This window comes from Typopeltis vanoorti, chromosome 19 (genome assembly GCF_054136105.1).
Source record: "Typopeltis vanoorti isolate ZY-2024b chromosome 19, IOZ_Tvanoo_1.0, whole genome shotgun sequence".
In the NCBI taxonomy this organism is placed as follows: Eukaryota; Metazoa; Arthropoda; class Arachnida; order Uropygi; family Thelyphonidae; genus Typopeltis; species Typopeltis vanoorti.
This window is the reverse complement of record NC_143567.1, coordinates 98548590-98569807: the sequence shown is the minus strand read 5'-3', so window position 1 is coordinate 98569807 and position 21218 is coordinate 98548590. Positions and strand designations below refer to the sequence as shown.

At 35.2% G+C, this 21218-nt stretch overlaps 1 protein-coding gene across 1 annotated transcript in view; it reads left to right on the top strand.

The window, feature by feature from the left end:
* Nucleotides 1-21218, top strand: part of LOC150096386 (uncharacterized) — an 85202-nt gene that overhangs the window by 25084 nt on the left and 38900 nt on the right. The window contains exon 5 of the mRNA XM_090409199.1: nucleotides 21045-21167. Coding sequence (XP_090265325.1) covers nucleotides 21045-21167 — 123 coding nt within the window. The remainder of the gene's footprint in view (nucleotides 1-21044; nucleotides 21168-21218) is intronic.

The following is a 21218-nucleotide window of genomic DNA, read 5'->3' as shown; positions in this document are numbered from 1 at the left end:
CATCTTCCCTGGAGATTAAATGAGATCTTTTTTGCAAAAATTAAACAGAACTGTTTTGTTAACATTGAAGTTAACAAGGTTGTCCTTATACCACTGGAAAATGGCAAGCTGATCAATGTTGGCTAGAAGATTTGCTTGCTTTGGATTGAGACTTGGATAATCCACATCATAGTTAATTGATGGTGGTCTTCAGTTGGTGAAGAAATTGACTTTCAATGACCCTACCCTGTTCATTATTTTTGGGAGAACTGGTGAGGACAGTGGGATGCTAGTTTGATGGCTGATATCTTTTTTTTTTTTTCTTTTTTTCTTTTTTTTTTGGAATGGATTTGAATATAGGCTTGCTTCCATTTTGTAGAGTGGATGCTAGATGAGAGTTTTTACAGTTTCTGATGATGGAGAAAATGCCATTAGAAAGGAAGATTTATTCCAAACTATTAAGGCTTCCAATGTCTTTCTGGTGCTTAACTGTTCTTGGTATAGTTGGAGTAATTTGCCTTGGTCATTTATGCAGAAATTAGAGATGAATATTGTCAGGAAGTCAGCTTTCTCTTGAGGAATTGTTAGAGTGAGCTCTATCTGGATTATGAGAGATGTGCGCCCAGTGGATTTTGCAAGGGATCAGAAAGCAATCCTGACATTTGTACAAGATTGGTGTTCCTGCATTTTTAGAGTGGAACTTTGATATATTAATGGTGTTTTGTAAATTGCATTGTAGGCTGTGTGTTAAGCTTTTTTGAGCTACTTGAGATATGCTGATTTTTTTTTTCTTCTTTGATTGCCTTGCATGCCTGGTGGAGAACGAAGCCTTGGTTATTGATCATAGGGACTTAGAGTGGAATAGAGAGTAAAGGCCATATCATGCTAGCAAGAAGGATTTCAGTTCGTTTCAATAAGGATATACCATGAGCAAGCATATTTTAAACAAATTATAATACTGGAATAAACTCATGTAAAATATTATTTTATTAGTATAATTTTTGCCTAAGTATCAAAAGCATCTTAGTATATCTAAAAAGCTAATCAAACAATAACTGACAATTCCAAAAGGCATCACCTAAGTAGGTAATGTAAGATAATTAAAAAATTAATTAAATTTCCTAACTTATTAAGAATAAACACACACATAAATAAAATAAAGTTAAGATTAGCTGATTTGAAAAGTACTATCTCCCACAAAGGGGATAGACGTAGACTATTGGATCTGTTTAAGTTAGGAGAGTGAAGTAAAGTTTTACATGTTCTTTATAAGCTGTTCCATGAGGAACTGACTTTTGTGAAGCTACTCTTGTCTTGTTCCAATGCTCAGGTTCAAGGTATTAAATACATGATGTGTTTTTCTAGCTGAATAAAAGCAAATCTTCCTGTTTGTCTGAAATAAGATAACCCAGAAGCGCAAGGAATCTAGTAGATACCTGCATAATTGAGAGATGGAAGCCTGTCCTTTGCAGAAGTGAGAAAGGTGGAGAACAAATGCAGAAGAAATAACTCATATTCCTATCCCTTATGTGAATGCATAGCAAAAGTTTTAAAACCACTAAATATTTTCACCTTTCGCCCCATCAGAAAAATCTCCACCTTTCTCATTTCTCCAAAGGACAAGCTTCCATATCTCAATTACTCTTAAAATTAGATACTTATTCAATTTATCATGAATAATTTTACATTAGCACAATTTAGTATGGAACAAAGACACATTACATGATTTGTCTGGAAGTATTTACATATCCATTGTACTTACAAAGAGTAAAATTCCAAATATTTCTTTCATTCAGTACCATCCTTAATTGATTTCTTTGTCTACATGATCTTTCTTTCCTGCTATTTTCTTTGTCTTTGTTGTCGATATTCTTTATCCTTTGAATTCCATTATTCAGCAACACGCGGCCTTGGCTGTTTGACAAATACTTTACCCCAATATAAGGTAAGTTGCACCTGTAACTTACCTTATATTGGGGGAAACTGGATGTACAATACCTGTCCGTAAATACACAATACAAAAATTCAACAATTTTGGTGAAACAGGCCTATCAGATCGCACTGTTAACATCCTACACCATAATGATTAGAAAAGTACCTGTTCTTTACAACATACAAAAATCTGGTGAACGCAAATTTAAAGAAGCCTGTGAAATTTCGATTAACCATCCTAATCTTAACAATAATGGTAGCATAAAAAATCCCAAGAGAACCTCCTCCACGTAGGAATGAGTTTGAAAGAGCAGTTAAACAGCTTAACAGCAATAAGAGACTGCAAGAAATCAGTTTTCATACCACTACAGAAGAAGGGAGATATGAAAGATTGTGAGAATTATAGAACTATTAGTTTGTTCTCTCATGTAAGCAAGATTTTATTAAAGATCATTCTAAATAAGGTTGAGGCCAAATAGTTCCAGATGAGGAGGCACAATTATAAAAGAATGTTTTGTTTAGTTTGTGACTTAAAGCACAAGCTTTAAGTCACAAACTTAAATCCTCTCTGCTGTACACTTCCCTCACATTCTGTGAGGGAAGTGTACAGCAGAGAGGATAAGAAAAAATTGGAGTCCTCTCACCAGGAAAATTTTGATTTGGAACCTCCTCCACTTAGGAATGAGTTTGAAAGAGCAGTTAAACAGCTTAACAACAATAAGAGACTGCAAGAAATCAGTTTCATACCACTACAGAAGAAGGGAGATATGAAAGATTGCAAGAATTATAAAACTATTAGTTTGTTCTAATACTAATACTACAGTTTGTTCTAATACTACAGAAGAAGGGAGATATGAAAGATTGTGAGAATTATAGAACTATTAGTTTGTTCTCTCATGTAAGCAAGATTTTATTAAAGATCATTCTAAATAAGGTTGAGGCCAAATAGTTCCAGATGAGGAGGCACAATTATAAAAGAATGTTTTGTTTAGTTTGTGACTTAAAGCACAAGCTTTAAGTCACAAACTTAAATCCTCTCTGCTGTACACTTCCCTCACATTCTGTGAGGGAAGTGTACAGCAGAGAGGATAAGAAAAAATTGGAGTCCTCTCACCAGGAAAATTTTGATTTGGAACCTCCTCCACTTAGGAATGAGTTTGAAAGAGCAGTTAAACAGCTTAACAACAATAAGAGACTGCAAGAAATCAGTTTCATACCACTACAGAAGAAGGGAGATATGAAAGATTGCAAGAATTATAAAACTATTAGTTTGTTCTCTCATGTAAGCAAGATTTTATTAAAGATCATTCTAAATAGGATTGAGGCCAAACTTGAGGCAGAGATACCTGAGGAAAAAGCTGGTTTTCGTAAATGTAAGGTTACCAGAGATCAGATCCTTTGCCTTAAACAGATCATAGAAAAGTATAAAGAATTGACTCCCTATGGTAGTGTGTTTCATAGACTACTGTAAAGCTTTTGACTGTGTTCACCATGTGAATTTGTGGGAAGTAATGAAAATAATGGGTTTTCCTCAACACATTATCAGGTTAATAGCTAACTTGTACAGAGAGTAAAAAGCTAGTAAGAACAAGTTTGGATTAAGCGATTGGCTTCAGGTTGGAAAGGGAGTTAGGCAAGGATACCTACTTTCTCCTCCTGTTTAGTATCTATTCTAAGGACATCATGCATGTAGTATTGGATAATCTTAGGAATTAGGATAGGTGATAGATTGATTAGTAACTTTAGGTATGCTGCTGATACAGTACTTTGTAATGACAAGAACTATGACATAGCCCTGACAAAGTTAATGAGATCAGTAAGAACAGAGGACTTCAGTTCAATCCTAGCTTATGGTTCTCAAAGAAAATACATACAGGGAAGCACCTGAGAAACAAGTGTACTTTAATGGAAAAAGAATTGAAGAAGCCATCAAGTTTGAGTACCTGGGATCCATTATTAATGTGAAGAATAGCTGTTCAGAAGATGATTAAGAATGGCTAAAACAACAGTCAGAGACTTGTTTAAAATCCACATTTCTATCTCTGCAGGAACAAAGTTGAGGATTCTGGATGTGGCTATTTTGCCAACAGCAACTTATGGATGCGTGACTTGGAACCTAAAGAAATCTGGTAGGAAAAGGATAGCTGCTTTTGAGGCTGTTAAGGATGATATACTGAAAGGTGGACAAATGGATGGGTGCTAGAAAGTATTGGTATAACTTTAAGCTCCTTAAGGATATTGACAGAAGAAAGTTGAAATACCTTGGATGCATTGAAAGGATGACTTCTATAAATAGTAATAGAAGGTAAAGTTCCTGGAAAAAAAGAGGAAGGGATAGACTGTCAATGAGATGAATGAATGGTGTGTTAGGAGTAATTGATCTTCAACGAGTTGAAGCCTTTAGAAAAGCAAAGAATGGGACCGTTTGGTGAGGACTGTGTAGCACATCACCAAGCAACTGAGCAACCATACAGCATCTAATGATGTCCAATGAATAGATGGATTAATGTAAAGGAATATTAGAGATTAATTATCCCAAGAAATGTATTATTATGAATACACCTCCAAGGAAGACCCATTAGACATTCATACTTAAATACGTATCATATCTCTTCTTAAATATATTTATCAAACATGGATTATCTAATGTTTACCCATTCAACATGCCACGAGAAAACCTATTTGACACACTTCTTAACAGCACCTCTAGCCAGCTTCCTGAAACCATCCATTAGCTTCAAAATTACATCATACATACATCTTGTATGCATGACACAAATATACAAGATGATACTACAGACCCCCTTATATGTTTTTATCATATTTCCACCATCTATTCCATATTTCCATCTATTCTTCAAACTTTGAAGACCACATTCCTTCGATGCATCCTAATGTGCACAATTCTGTAGGCCAGTTACTTGGTTACTTTGCTAAATCTTTTCATCTATCTCTCCCCCCCCCCCCTTCCCTTTGAAACCAAAGAAACTATATCTGCACACAGTAACCCAGATTGCTATCTTATCAAAGCCTCGTAAAGTAGAACTTCCTTATCCATGCGAGTTAGTGTTCTCTTTAAAAGTGCTGTTATCCAATTTAATGACAACCATGTTTAACTCTCAGTCCACATTTCTTCCCCCCCCCTCCAAGTTTCTAACTTCGTCAACTACATCAACAAATTCCCATTATTATCATACTCGTAATGTCATTCATCCGAAAATACATAACATGACAACATTGAACTGATATTCAATGTCATTTACCCACAAGCAGTTTCTTCAAATCTGCCTGTTAGAGATTCTGTATCAGCTAAATTCCTTATCCCTATCTTTAACTTAGCATCATCAGCAAATAACTGAATATCATGTTCAGAGTCTTCCCCAATATCGTTAATGGGTATATGTTAAGCAATATTAACCCGAATACAGAACCCTACAGGTACTGCTGGTTATCCTCCTTCTCATAGACTCAGTACGACAGTACATCACTTTCTGATGTACTGTCGTACTGAGATATCTCTGTCAGTCACTCTCCAATTCATGTCACAAGTTTATTTGGCAAACCTATCTATTTAAGTTTGTATAACATCCTCTTATGTGGAATCCTGTCAGATGCCAAAATCCAGAAGTATCATGGTGTATCCATTCCCCTTATCCAACTCTGTTGTCACTCTGTTATAGAACATGAGCAGATTGCTAATGCAAGGTCTGCCTTTAACAAAACCATGTTATCTTTTTGTAGAGGATCCAACTGTTGTTTGCAATCTTCAAATGTGTTTCCTAACTAGCCTTTCCAATACCTTAATGACCACACATGATATCCTAATTCCTAGATGGCAAACCTATGGCACGCCTGAGAATTTTGCTGGCACGTCAGCGATTTACAGGTGATATCCTTTTATACGCTTATAAATTATTCAACTTTTTTTTTTTTAATTATAATACATACAGGTTAAATTTTGTTTTACATGAAAGAGAAACTATGAAGATGTGCATATGATTGGTGCGGTATTAACAAAAGATCGCGTGACCCAAAGACAGAGGCAACTGACAATTGTTGAGTTGAAATGCTAATTCTCTTCAACCGAATTCCATAACATCTGAAACTGTCATAACAACATTCAATATATATTTCTTAGTTTTAACGCATTTATGAAGGGGTGTCATTTATTCATTCCGACGGAACTTCTCATTACCAGTGGGCTCAACTCACACAAAGTTTCAACCCTTGGTTCAATTTTATTGCTGCTTGTTTGAGCTGGCAGGCGAACTCACACACACATTACATGGCATGTTTCAATTCGTGGTAAAATTTTATTTGACGTTAGCCTTGGTGATCTGTCATAATGACATCGAGAATTTCAAATGCAATAAACCAAACACTTATTTCATGTAATTGAAAAATTGGACAATAGTTTTTAGTTAGATACTGTGTTTCCAGTGCAACATATGGTTTTGCTTGAGTCTATACAGCATAGTTTCTGCAAGAGGGAACTTGATTCAGTTAGTGTCGTTTTTATTCCAGCTGTCTGTAATTGCACTATTTGTTGAGAAATATATTACACAGACTGCAAAAGGCTCTGTACCTTATTCAGGGATACAATAAAACTACTTGTTTTTCTTGCATCTGCAGTATAATGGCTGTTGGGGAGGGCATGTTGTTGACCATGAGGAGTGAGTTAGTATTGCCTCAAAGTGAACATGTTCTGTCGGGTGCGAGTTATATTCGAGTAAATATGGTAAGCATTTCGCCGACAAGTTGACATCCTTCTGCTGCTTCCCCTGCTCAGCTGACTTCTATGGTGAGTTGCGATGCATATCATTAAAATCAATTTAATAATAATCAATTTTACACTGAATAATATTATAAATTTATATATATAAAATATTATAAATAAAATAAAATATTTATAAAATTATAAATAATTATTTATAAAATATTATATTTATATATATATTATAAATTTATAAATAAATTAAGTTAATTTAATTTTCTATTAATTTTTCCCCTTGGTTAGACTATAATAAATTTAGTTTAATCCTTTATCCAAGTGTAAGCAAACAAAGTTTGCACCTGCATGACTGAGGCAACTCGTGGTAAAGGTGGCCCAAGCTCTCATCACTACTTGTCTTAGTATCTCCCATAATGCAAAGCACATCTCCTTGCGGACATGTATAATGCTATGCATTAAGGGAACGGCCACTACACAGACCGGTTTCGACCTTTATTTAGGTCTCGTCAGTGGAAGCCAGATCCAGAGGTGGTGATACTAAGGTGAAGCAAAGGTGAAGTCATATTTACCTATTCGAGTTGCCAAAAGCGGTCTCACCGTATTATTAAATTACTCTGGATTTAGAGAAAGATGTTGGAAGTTTTTTCCCACTTGGTTAGATTATAGTAAATTTAGTTAAGAAAAAAACTACCAACATCTTTCTCTAAATCCAGAGTAATTTAATAATAAGGTGAGACTCCTTTTGGCAATTCGTATAGGTAAATATGACTTCTCCATTGCTCCCACCTTAGTATCACCACCTCTGGGTCTGGCTCCCACTGATGAGACCTCAATAAAGGTCAAAACTGGTCTGGGTAGTGGTATTTTTAATACCCTTCCCTTAATGCATAGCATTATACATGTCTGCAAGGAGATGTGCTTTGCATTATGGGAGATACTGAGACAAGGATTGATGAGAGCTTGGTCCAATTTTACCATGAGTTGCCTTAGTCCTGAAGATACTTCATGCGCAAACTTTGTTTGCCTACACTTGGGTAAAGGATTAAACTAAATTTATTATAATTTTTCCCCTATTAAAAACTGTCCAGCATGTCTGCAACTCGATTTGTAAATTTTTGACACACGCACATGAAAAGGTTCACCACCACTGTCCTAATTGATTTATACAGTAATTTGCTTCATCAATCTTAGATCCACTCTTGGATAATGGAATTATCTTGCTTTCCCTCCATTCATTAGGAATTTTGCGTGGACACTTTAAGTTAACCAATAGGTCAAGATAATTTCTGTTTTGCTTGTACTGTACATTCCTTCAGCACCTATGCTGATATTCCTTCCAGTCCAGCTGCTGTTGAGTCAAGTTCTTGTAACAGCTTTAATACTTTTAATTAATTTACCCCTATTCTTTCATCCATTTCTCCACTGGCATCCAGAGAGTTAATTTTTCTGCCTGAAATAGATTTCACAAACAATAGATTTAGAAAAATGGAAAACTTATTTTCAAAATCTCTAGACTGATGATAACGAAGTAAAATTTGATACTTCTTTTTTTTTCTTTAAAATAGAAAAACACCAGAAGACATTATAAACATGAAATGGTCAAGTGAAAAATTTAATGGAAGACTTCTGAAATTCTTTAACATTGTCTGAATTTCTGGAAAATTTTCAAACTCTTGGGGGAGAAAAAAGATATGGTTATCCCAATTCATTAAAAAGGAAATAAAGATGACTGCAATAACTATGGGAGAATTAGTTTGCTAAATGGAAGGTACAAAATATGTACAGGAATTGTAAAGGACAAACAACTAGAACAGAATGGATTCCAAAAAGGCCGATCTTGCATGTACTCAATTTTCACTCCAAAAATATTAATTGAAAAGTGAAGAGACTTTCAAAAAGAAGCACATGTGGCCTTCATTGATTATGAAAAAGTCTTTGATAAAATTAATAGACAAAAGTTATTTAAAATATTAACTGATCTAAATATACCAAACCAGCTGGTAGTCTACTCAAGAAATATACACAGGAAATAAAACAGCAGTCAAATTAGAACAAATATTAGGATGAAAAGACACATCAAGAGAAATATGGCAAGGATTTATCCTATCGCCTCTGCTTTTTAATATATGTGTGAATAAAATTATAACAATCTGGAAAGAACAAAATTCATTTGGTATACAAATAAACCCACAAATAAAGATAGACACTATTATTTGCATATGATCAAATTGTATTAACTATATCAAAAGATCTCTAAAGGCCTTAAATGAAATTTCAGAACAATATAATATGAAATATCAAAAGTAAAGATAAAATAATGACTTTCAAACGAAAACCCAATAAGAAGTAAAATAGTGATAGATAATAAAATATTAGAACAAGTAAATGCTTTCAAATATCTGGGATGCAAATTATCATATGAAGATGAAAAATATATAGACATCAAACTACTAAATTTTGTTATAAAGTAAATGACATAATAAATAATACATTTAAGCCAGGAAATGAAACATGGACCATGAAAAAGAAGAATGAAAAAATGGATTCAAACAGCAAAAATGAAATTTCTCAGAAAAACAGCCAGATATATCTAGTGGGACCATAAAACAAATCAAAATTTTACGGTCCCTGAATATAAAACCAATTAAGCACATATATAAGTAAATCTGAATAAAACTGGTTAGTACATCTAATTCAAATGGACAATAGCAGACTGCCAAAAATATTATATGGATATAAAATAAATGGAAAAAGAGGAATTGGAAGACCAAGAAAGTGATGGCATAAAACTGTGAACAGGCCATTTGACCTAAAATCTATCATAGAAAGAAGACCAAAGTGATCACTTCAGTTTGTTCTTGAGTATCTGAAACGTTTCTACCATTTGCATTCGCTACTTATTTTTCCATAATTTGCCTTCCTTTTACTTGCTAAATAGTTTTTTTCAGGTTTTATTTTGCATGTTTGGTTACCATCTGTTTTGTAATCTGATTTTACTTTCCCTTACCATGACCATCACTCTCCTGGTCTGTTTCTTATAGCACTTTGCAGCCTCTTCATCGCCACCACTCTTTTCAGAATCTACAGTACCCTCTTTTGCAGTTCTTGCTTTAAAAGTTTAACTCTCATGCAATTAATTTTCCTAACACTGGGGATGTCAGATATATAGCTTTCTTTTGGCACCATTTGATTAATTCCCATACACTGTTGATTTTTCTACCATGTGGTTTCTTATGCCAAGCCTCAAGCTGCCTTGTGTTTACATATGAATCTAGTAATAACTTATGATAATAATTCCCATGCACAATTGATTTCTCTACCATACAGTTTTTCATGCCAAGGCACTGGCTCAAGCTGCCTTGTTTTACATATATATGACCCTTCTTAGTTAAAGGTTTTACATTAATTGTCATCTCCTAAGTCAAAAACATGATCACTCTCACTAATGTTCCAGGAAGTTAACAACAGCTTTAACTTATCTTTAACACTAGTCTTAGATTGGCCCAAGTTTCAAAGGAGTAGAAAGAGGGCAAAATTATTCCACTTCATGAAGGTGGTGATGAGACTAAGACTTTGAATTATAAGCCAATCTGCTAGTCTGGAATTGTAGTCAAGGTGTTAGAGAGGCAATCAAAGACCAAGTTGGAAACATAATGGTCAACTTGCATATAGACAGATTTTCATAAGTTATTACTACATCCAGCATTCTTGTAACAGTACGGCAGATCTCTTTCATTATATGGTACTTAAGGTAGTTATCTCTGAGTAATTCCAATAGTTTTAACTTAACAAGTATGCAACTATACTTGTAAAGGAATTCAAATTTGGCATGTGTGCTGTACTATTATATTGTTCAAATTCCTTACCATTTGTCTTTGCTCTCGCTGATGATATCTTATGGTACGTAAGACAAAATATTTGTAAAATAAATATTATTTTTTTACTGTGGCATGTGTGTGAATGTTTAATTAAAGAATGGTTTTGGAAGGACAGTGTTGGTCAGTGATAATGGTAGAATGATAATTTCTTAGGAAGATATATAGTAGAGATGTTAAATGAGTGATTCATTAAGGTATTCCATCTTTGTGCATGTAATATGATACAGAATTGAGAGCAGTGGGAAGGGAGGAAGAGCCACTGATAGTGCATGAGTAGGAGGTATATGGGGAATTAAGTAAATTTGATGTCAATAAGGCTATAGGACTTGATGGTATATCACCACATGTCTTGGGAGAATGTTCCAGGAAGTTAACAACAGCTTTAACTTATCTTTAACACTAGTCTTAGATTGGCCCAAGTTTCAAAGGAGTAGAAAGAGGGCAAAATTATTCCACTTCATGAAGGCGGTGATGAGACTAAGACTTTGAATTATAAGCCAATCTGCTAGTCTGGAATTGTAGTCAAGGTGTTAGAGAGGCAATCGAAGACCAAGATTTGTAACTGGATTGAATAAAGGAAGTTCATGTTTCAGCAATCTACTTACTTATAACAAAGTGACAAATGTATTGGGCAAGGGAGATGCATATACTTAGATTTAATATAACAGTAAAACCTCCTTATACAAACAAATCATTTTATGAACTTTTCCATTGAAAAATAATTGTACCAATTGGCAAACATTGTTCGTTTTACGAATGTACCAATGCTCACGTGAGCCAGCATTATCTCTGCAGTTGTTGATTGGTTCTGTTATTCTGTGAATCCACTCTTTAGTGTATATTGTAATTTTGATAAGTTTACCCTCTAATTTAAAGGGTGGTTGTTGTGTTGTGTTGTTTATTTAATAATTAATTAATGTGGCTCCTAAAAACTGCAGTGATGAAAATAAACAGAAAAAGAGAGCACCCAGACCAACTGTTGAACTCAAGAAAGAACTTGTAGCTAAATGGAAAAATGGAACTTGTATTTCTAAACTTTCTAAAGATTATAACGTGGCAAAATTGACAATCTACTATTATTAAAAATAGAAATGCAATTAAAAAGGCTGATGTCGCAAAAGGAGTGAAAACTTTGTATCCTGAAAGATCTCAGGCTGTTGACAAAATGGACAAACTTTTGTTGGTGTGGATTAATGATAAACCCGGGATCTAGTGCCGACAGTGATGATTTTAAAGCTAGTAGGGGATGGTTTGAGCATTTTAAAAAGAGAACTGGGATCCATAGTATAGTAAGGCATGGAGAGGCTGCCAGTGCTAACAAAGGGGCTGCTAATCAATTTGTGGATTAATTTAAAACTTATTATTATTATTATTTGACACCTCCAGGGAGTCCAAAGACTCATCGAGGGAGGGCACCTACTCTACAACTATTTCTACACCACTCAATCCACCAACTGACCCCAACTACATTAAGGCCACCTACTGCCGTCTACCACCACTAGTATTTCCACAGACAATCACAAACATCCATGCTCACAGTGGGATTCGAACCTGCAGCCTTTTGGCTGGAGTGCAGATATGCTAACCACTCGGCCAGTAGGGACAGAGGGATTTATTCCTCATCAAATGTTTAATTGCGATGAGACAAGACTTTTCTGGAAAAAGATACATTAAGCAAACTTATATCACACAGGAAGAGAAAGTACTGCCAACACACAAAGTGATGAAGGAATGATTAACTCTCTTGTTGTGTAGTAATGCTAGTGGTGACTATAAAATTGAACCTTTGTTAGTGTTTCAGAAAATCCCAGAGTGTTTAAATCAAACAATGTAATAAAAAGTAAATTAGATGTGATGTGGAGATCTTACAGTAATATTAGGTAACAAGGCAGTATGTTTTATGGAGTGGATCCACAAAGTGTTATCCCCCCCAGTGTAAAAAACCATCTTGAAAAGAACAATCTACCTTTGAAAGCACTTCTTGTGCTGGACAATGCTTCTGCTCCCCCCCCCCCCAGGCTTGGAGCATGATTTGGGTGAGCACAACTTTATAAAAGTCAAATTTCTACCTCCTAATACCACTCCTCTTATCCAACCTATGGATCAACAGGTCATTTCCAATTTAAAAAAACTTTATACAAAAGCTTTGTTTCAAAGGTGCTATGAAGTGACATCTGACACACAACTGACCCTCAGGGACTTTTTGAAAAAGCACTTTAACATCTTGCATTATTTGAGGCTTATAAATAAAGCATGGGAGAAGTTTCTTTAAAAATTATGAACTCAGCTTAGAAAAGATTGTGGCCTGAGTGTGTGACAGACACAGATTTTGAAGTTTGAAGGTTTTCTTGAAGTAGAATCTATGGATGATGAAATTGTGTGTCTGGGCAGATCCATGGGATTAGAAGTGGACAATGCTGATGTAGAGGAGTTGGTGGAAGTTCACTAAAGAGAGCTTATCACTGAGGAGCTGAAAGAACTGCAAAAGGAGCAGCAGGAGGAAGTTGTTTGAACTTTTTTTCAGAGGAGGAGGAGGGGTCCAATAAGGGAACCATTTCCACTGCTGAAATTAAAGAACTGTGCTTCCATTAGTAAAAAATCCGAACTACTGTAGAAAAGTGACACCCTGATATGTCTATATTTAATAACAGTGCTAACATGTTTAATGATGATAATATTGCACATTTTAGAAAAATTAAGAACAAGACAAACCCAGACAACTCTAGATAACTTTGTAATCAAAGCTAAAGAATCCATCTAGTCCACCCAAAAAAAGACAGAAAAGAGCAGTGACACCCGAGGGGCAGTTACCAAACATTTTTATGGAGGGTGATTCACCTTCAAAACAATAATTTCCTCCCTCCTCCTTCCCATATTGTATCTTCAGTAAAGGTAAGGTTCATTTTATTTTATATTTTTTATTTTAATTATGATAATAGGTGAAAATTTTTCATGTGGAACAGATTCATTTATTTTACATTAATTACTATGGTAAAAATAGTTTCGCATTATTACGAACTTTTCATTATATAAACAGCCTTCTGGAATGAATTAAGTTCATAAAATGAGGATTTACTGTATTTAGATTCTGCAGAAACCTTTGATTGCCATATAACAAGCTGATAACTACGAGGATGTGCTAAAAAGTTGTGGTAATCACATAGATATCTTATGTATCCTAATATAATAATTAAAAAACAAATTATTGCAATTTGATGAAACAAGAGGGTAAAGGGTTTAATAGGAGGCAGGGGGTGATAAGCACCTGGAACAAAAATTATATTAAAGTAACTGATATAGCCACAAGAAAGAACATATCTTAAAACCCTTTAGCCTGTATGTTTCATCAAATTGTAATAATTTGTTCTTTTTCTTTTAGGATATATAAGAAGATATGTCAGAGGTTTTGAAGAAATTCGATGACACAGAGAAGACAGCCTCTGAGCAAAGGCTGTCATCAAGTTTATCATGCCGCAAGACAATCCACAACTGAGATTCATCAAACTTTGTGAGAGACTTTAGGGGGATGTGTCCCAGCATATCCAACAGTTGCCAGATGGGTAGCCAAGTTTAAAATTGAACATCCTGAGACTACAGTTGTCCCCATGTTAGGAAGACCTTCCACAGCAATCACATCTGAAAAATCGCAAAGACTGGAAATTTTCAGGGAACAAATTGGAGTCATTGTCCACCAACATCTGGACATGCAGAAGCTCTTAGCAAAGTGGGTCCTCCAAATGTTTGAATGCCGACCAAAAGAAAGAACATTTGCTGTCATCTCAAGGGATTTTGGGTCATTTTGAGAAATCTGGTGCAATTTTTTTGGTTTTTATTGTGGCCATTGATGAAACATGGGTTCATCACTTGGACCCAGAGACCAAACAACAGTCAGTGGAGTGGAGTGGAGACATAAAGGTTCTCTATGTCCAAAGTTCCAAACCCAAAAGTCAGCAAGGAAGGCTGTTGCCATTGTCTTTTGGGATATGGATGGCGTAATCCTTAACAAGTACCTCAAAAAAGGCAAAACTGTTACAGCAGCAGTTTATTCAACAGCTCTAAAGGAATTGAAGGAGGTACTGAAGGAAAATCACCACAAAAGACTTTGAACAGAGGTATGTTGCTTTTGCAGGATAATGCAGCTGCTCACACTGCTTATGAAACCTAACAAACAATACACAACTTGGACTTTCATTGCCTGCCTTGCACACCCTATTTGCTAGACCTGGCCCCATCTGACTATTTCCTGTTCCCAGATTTAAAGAAACACTTGAAAATTTACCACAGATGAAGAAGTCATATCTGCAGCTGAGGACTGATTTGTGCAACAAGGGAAAGATTTTTTTTTTCCTCAGAGGATTGCAGTATATGATACAGCAGCATTATAACAAGTTTATAGCACTTCGTGCAAGTTACGAGGGACATCCAGAAAGTAAGTTCCGTTTTTAAATATTTTCACTACAGTGCTGCGATCGCAATGGTGCGCATGCATACTGAGTTTGTTTGATTCGTTAGCAAAGCATTGGTGCCATTTTCAGACATTCTCGCAGTGCGTATGCTTTTTGGTATGTGTTTATAATGTCTAAGAAAATCGAATTGCCTGCCACATGTAAAATTTAATTCCCCGTCGCATGTGAAATTAGGTCAGTTATCTGTTTCTTGAATGTGAGGAACGTTAAAGCAGCTGAAATTCATCACTAAATTATTGAGGTTTATGGAGAACACACAATGAGTGATTTAATGGTACGAAGATGAATAAGACTTTTTAATGAAGGAAAGACAGGTGTGGATAGGGACGAGACTTGGATGTCGCATGCAACCCCTGAATCCAAACAACAGTCCATGGAGTGGAGGCACATCTCTTCACCAGTCAAGATGAAATTGAAGACAACAGTTTCCACTCAGAAAATCTTTGCACTGTGTTTTGGGACAGACAAGGAATTTTGCTGGTAGACTTCTTGGGTCAAGGCTCCACAATCAACATGAGTATGTACTGCCAAACCCTTAAGAAACTGCATCGTGCTACCCAGAATAAATGACGTGGCATGCTTACCAGGGGTGTTGTTCTGACTCGCACACAGCCAGCGTAACACAACAACTTCTTGCCACCTTCGTCTGGGAACAATTCCATCATCCCCCATATAGTCCTGACTTCGTGCCAAGCGACTTTCACCTGTTCAAACATCTGAAATCTTTCCTTGGTGGCAGGCGGTTTCAAGACGAGGAGGAGGTCAAAGAAGTAGTCAATGTGTAGTTTGCATCACAAGCGGCAACCTTCTACGACGAAGGTATACAACTCTTGGTACTCTGTTATGATAAGTGCCTGAACAATAGCGGAAATTATGTAGAAAAGTAGTGAAAGATGTCTACTTTAATTTCCAATAAAGTTTTTTTTTGTAAGTATATATTTGTTTCTCTGACAGCCCATTGGAACTTACTTTCTGGATGTCCCTCGTACATAGTCCTATCTGAATTCCTTCATGGTGATTATCATAACTTTTCAGCACACCCTCATATGATATATTCTTTTTTTGTGGTTATATCAGTTGCTTTAATATTTTTGTTCTAGGTGTTTGAGAACTTTTCAGTCCCCTGTGTATTGGAACAGAGGTGGTTGGATAGTAGATTAGTGAGTTGGATTGAAGATTGGCTGTCTGGTAGGTATCAGCAAGTTGTGTATGGGGAAGCAATATTACAGAAGAGGAAAGTCCCAAAAGAGGAACTAATGGGATCTCTTTTGGGGTTGTTTAATTTTTATGTAAATGACAGATTATAGCTGTAATGTGGACATGTAGAAGTAAGGATGTTAGATTCCATTGTATAAGACACTGATCAGACCAATATGGATTACTGTGCACAGATTTGGCCACTGGGATTTCAAAAGGATGAAGAGACGATTGACTAAGATGGTTTCTGGTCTCTGGAATATTGAGTATGAAGGCAGATTGAGGGAATGCAAATTGCAGTGTAGCAGATAGACGGATGATAGTGAACATGATAGAGACATATGACTTGGTAAGGGATACTTCCTGGATTAACTAGGATGAGATTTTTCATAGAATGGGTGGAGGAAAGAGGTCATCCTGGAAGCTGTATAAGGAAGGTGTGAGCAAGTAGGGGGGCGGGGATGTATGAGAAATAGGCTCTTTGCATGGAGAGTGGTAAGTGATTGGAATGCATTTTGCTTGAAAGTGTGGTGAGTATTGCAGAGACGGTGAGTGAACACATCGAAATCACAGCATGATGGGTTGTGCGTGTGTGTGATGATAATACAGTATATAAATTTGGCATGAATTGTTAAAAAGAAATGTTGGTATCTTATAAGGTTAGAAAGTTAGAACATGCTTGCATGCTAAAGTTTACTTTAAGCAATTGTTAATACACTGTATATGTTTCTTGTTATCAGGAATATGTAAAAGAACAAGTTTGTGGATTATGAGGGGTAGGGATGATAAGAAGAAATAAAAGCAATAATAAAAACGTGTCTTCTTCTGGTGTTGAATTAAGATTCTTGGCTACAGGATAGAATTTGTAATGTTTATATTATATTTGTTATCTTTCATCTGCTTATTATTAAACATTTTTTAGCAAAATAACAAAAAAAAAATCATTATTGCAAAATATAGTGTTACTAACAACTTTTGGCACACCATTTGGCAACTCCTATAGGTAGAGATGACCTGCTAATGCTTCTGCCTGGTATCTCCACTTGGGCCTGGCTCCCACTGAAGGGACCTCAATAAAGGTCGAAACTAGTCCGAGTTGTGGCCCTTCCCTTAATGCATAACATTAGATATATCTGCAAGGAGATGTGTTTTGCATTATGGGAAATACTGAGATAGGAGTGTTGGTAGCTTGCTCCACCTTTGCAAGGAGTGCCCTGGTTCTGTACCACCTTACCCCAGTCCTGAAGATACTTTCAGGCACAAACTTTGTTTGCTCACACTTGAATAAAGGATTAAACTAAATTTATTATATTATAACAACTTTGTTTGTATTCAAATCAATCTTGCTGAAGGGAGTTTGGTTTTTGAAATGAAAAAGAAACTTATGAGTTTCTTTTGCTGTGCTGTTTATGTACAGTGCAGTACGAGTAAAACACACCGATTCACTGAATTGGTGTCTTTTATGTTGATAAAACATCACTGATTTAGTGAATATCAAATTATCCAATAATTAAGTTATATGTTGTAAAATATTGTATAGATATCTTTGTTAAAAATAAAAATCATGATGAGTCGTGCACAACTTACTTCAGAGGTGCAGAGGATAATTAGATTACAGCCTGCAGATATAGTGAACTGTTGTGCTTTGAATTTAAATTTAAAATCATTTATAGTACACTACATAATTATTTGTGATGTTTCCTCGTTGTGATATCCAAAAAGAGGAAAAGTGAATTTCAAAATACACTGATGGACATAATCTGACCCATAAGTTTGAAATTCACTTTTCCTCTATCTGGATATTTATGACATCACAAATAATTATGCACTGTAAATGATTTTAAATTAAATGCCTTAGAGTTTAGAGGCATTTGAGAAAATTGACTCCATCCTGAGGCATTTGAAAAGTGATGATTCAAATTTAGATCAAAGCTTGAAGATTTTAGCCATGGTCAAAAATGCTTTGTTTCTACAGAGAAATTTATCATGTTCAGAAGAAACTGTTTTTGTTATTTATTTTTATTATTTTTTTTTAAAGCTCCAAGTAAATCCTATAATGTTTTTAATACTTTTGCATAATTAAATGTATTTCTTTATTGTTTTTATATTTAAGTTCTATATCTTAGTTTGTTGGCTGTTTTGGCATGACATTTTATAGTTCAAACTGTGATCACTTGAAAATCCCCCCCCCCCTTGAAGATTTTGATGCCATAAATATCTTCAGAGATAGTGAAGCCTAGCAGGAATTACTGTTAAGTTGCTTGTTATTATATGCTTGATTATTACTGAGTAATTATCTGAGTTTTCTCATGTAGCAAATTACAAGTTTGAGTGCATAAATTTACCAGTTGTAGTCATAATCAAAAGTAGACAAATATGAATGCCCATTCACCATGGCAGCTAGATGTCTGCTGAAATTTTCACCTGTTACCTCATTCTTGTAATTCTATTCTGAAATTATTATGTGCTGGCTTTTTAAAATTTTGGATTTTGTATACTTCTGGTCATAATGACATTATGGTATAGAACCCAGATAATTTTGAATATAACTGATAAGAAAATGAGTATTGCAGAGTCTTCATGATGATTTACTAACTTCTATTTTTCATAAGATCATTATTACAAACAATGCCAATAATAAATAGTTTATATTGCAAACATCAAACGACCAGCTGATTTGATGTGGTATCTTCACAAGTCTGTGAAAATTCAGATTAATATATATTAGGTCATCCCAAAAGTAATGTCGCTTTTTATACCTTGTTCAAACATGTCTCAGCTTGTCTAAACATGAATTTTTAAAACTTTATAGGTGGCCTCATTCTAAGGAATACCTTGCAAGAACATACATAAGTTATTGTTTAAATAACCATTCATTATTATGGAGGTCACTGAAGAGCACATCATGCTTTATGAGTTCAAAAAAAGGCAACAATGCTGCTAGCACCTAAAAATGTGCAAGAAGTGTATGGTGATAATGTTTTGAATGTGCGAAAGTGCCAGCGATGGTTCCAAAAATTTCAACAAGGGGACCTTAGCTTAAAAAAACTCCCCTCGCTCTGGCTGCCCTGTCTCTCTTGATAATAATATGCTGGACGCCACTATTGCAAGAAATGCCAATGCAACTGTTGAAGATTTAGCAAAAGACTTTAATTCAACTTCATCGACCATCCATCACCATTTGCAAGAACTTGGAATAGTGTCTAAGCTTGGCAAGTCAAAAAGAGTGTGACATCTGTACTGCTCTTCATTCTCGAGAGGTTCAATCTCCATTTTTGAGTCGTGTAGTCACAAGTGATGAAAAATGGATACTTTGCAAGTATGTTAAGCACCAGAGGAGTCATTAAGGGAAGCAGGCTAAACCTCAGCTGAAACGAGATCTTCACCCTTTTGTGAAAATTTTGTTTAGTGTTTGGTGGGATATGGCTAGTATTATACACTTTGAACTTTTGCCACAAAACAAAACAACCATAGCTGAAGTATACTGTGAAGTATACTTCAGAGTAATTTTTTCAGAAAAACTGAAAGAAAAGAGGTGTTCTATGGTCAATCGAAAGGGTGTTGTTTTTCACCATGATGCAACCCCTTATAGTGCAAGAATCACCTGAGATTGGGGAACTCTGCTAGGAAAAGCTTCCATGTCCTCTGTATTCTCCTGGTCTTCCACCATCAGATTGCCACTTATTTCAAAGTTTGCAACATTTCATTAATGAAAAACAATACGATACAGTAGAGGTACTGAAATTGAACCTGTGAGACTTCTTTGCCTCCAAACTTCCTGAATTCTATAGAAATGGTATTATGAAGGTTTCACAGTATTGAAAGACCATTATTGATTCGAATGGAGAATATACTTGATTAAATTAGCAAGTGATTTATCTTTTATATCCTTTCACAACTTAATGCTAAAAATGACATTACTTTTAGAATCATCTGGTATTATTATTACTACGTGACACCTCCAGGGAGTCCAAGGACTCATCGTGGGAGGGCACACACACACACACAACTCCGCTAAATACATCTCATCCTCTCCAACTACGCTACTACCATCAACACCATCTATCGCCCATCATCACCAACAATAGTATTTTTTGTCTGTAAATTGCGTGTGTTCTGAAAGCCAATTTGTCTGTATATATACCAGAGTCTTCCATTAATGCATTTTTACACAGCAGATGAACCATGCTTCTTTTTATTGTGAGAGATAGTAATGTTCTGTATGAGAGCTGCCACCAGTTTTCAGTCAAACCCCCATGTCTTTGGTTAATATTATTGGGTTTAGAAGAAAACAAGTGTGCGTACACACACATTTTGCATGCTTGCAAGTTTTCTGTATTTGAATGGAAAAATGCTTAATGCTAATCCATTTATATATATATATATAGCTTTATGAATGACTTGTCAGGTAGCTTGTGGATATATCCACAAGTTACATGACAGTATCATATTGCCTAATGTGTATAGAAGAAAAAAAAAAGTGAGGATGACAGTCATTTCCACAGTTCAGGAAAAAAATTAAAATTTTGATATTATGTAAATCCTAGTCAGTTTTGTGATATAAATCTATTAGTCCTAGCTCGTAAAATTATTTTAGCTACCAACTCCATTGGCATCATGGATGCTATAATTTTTTGTCCTGTTACAACGTGATGTAACAAATGCACGTAAAATTTATTATGCAGTTTTATTATCTGGTCACTAGTGCCCTTGAGCAGTCTAGATATTGTGATCTTTTGTATATAGATGTTTTGTAGTTTTTCATATTCTTTGATGTTTTTTTTTTTTTTTGATAACATTTGTGCCTTCCTCTCTGTACACTGAATAAAAATGACACAGCACATTTAAAATTTTCTTTAGGATAATTTTGGAGGTTACTTCACTTCTAAAACTCCAACAATCAAATTGAAATCAGGATTTCATGAAATTGCTGATATGCTGATCAGGAATAACAAAGTTTCCGGTACTTCAGATGTAAACCAGGTAAAGGTTTTATTCTTGGATAATTATTGGATAATCATTTTCATAAAACAA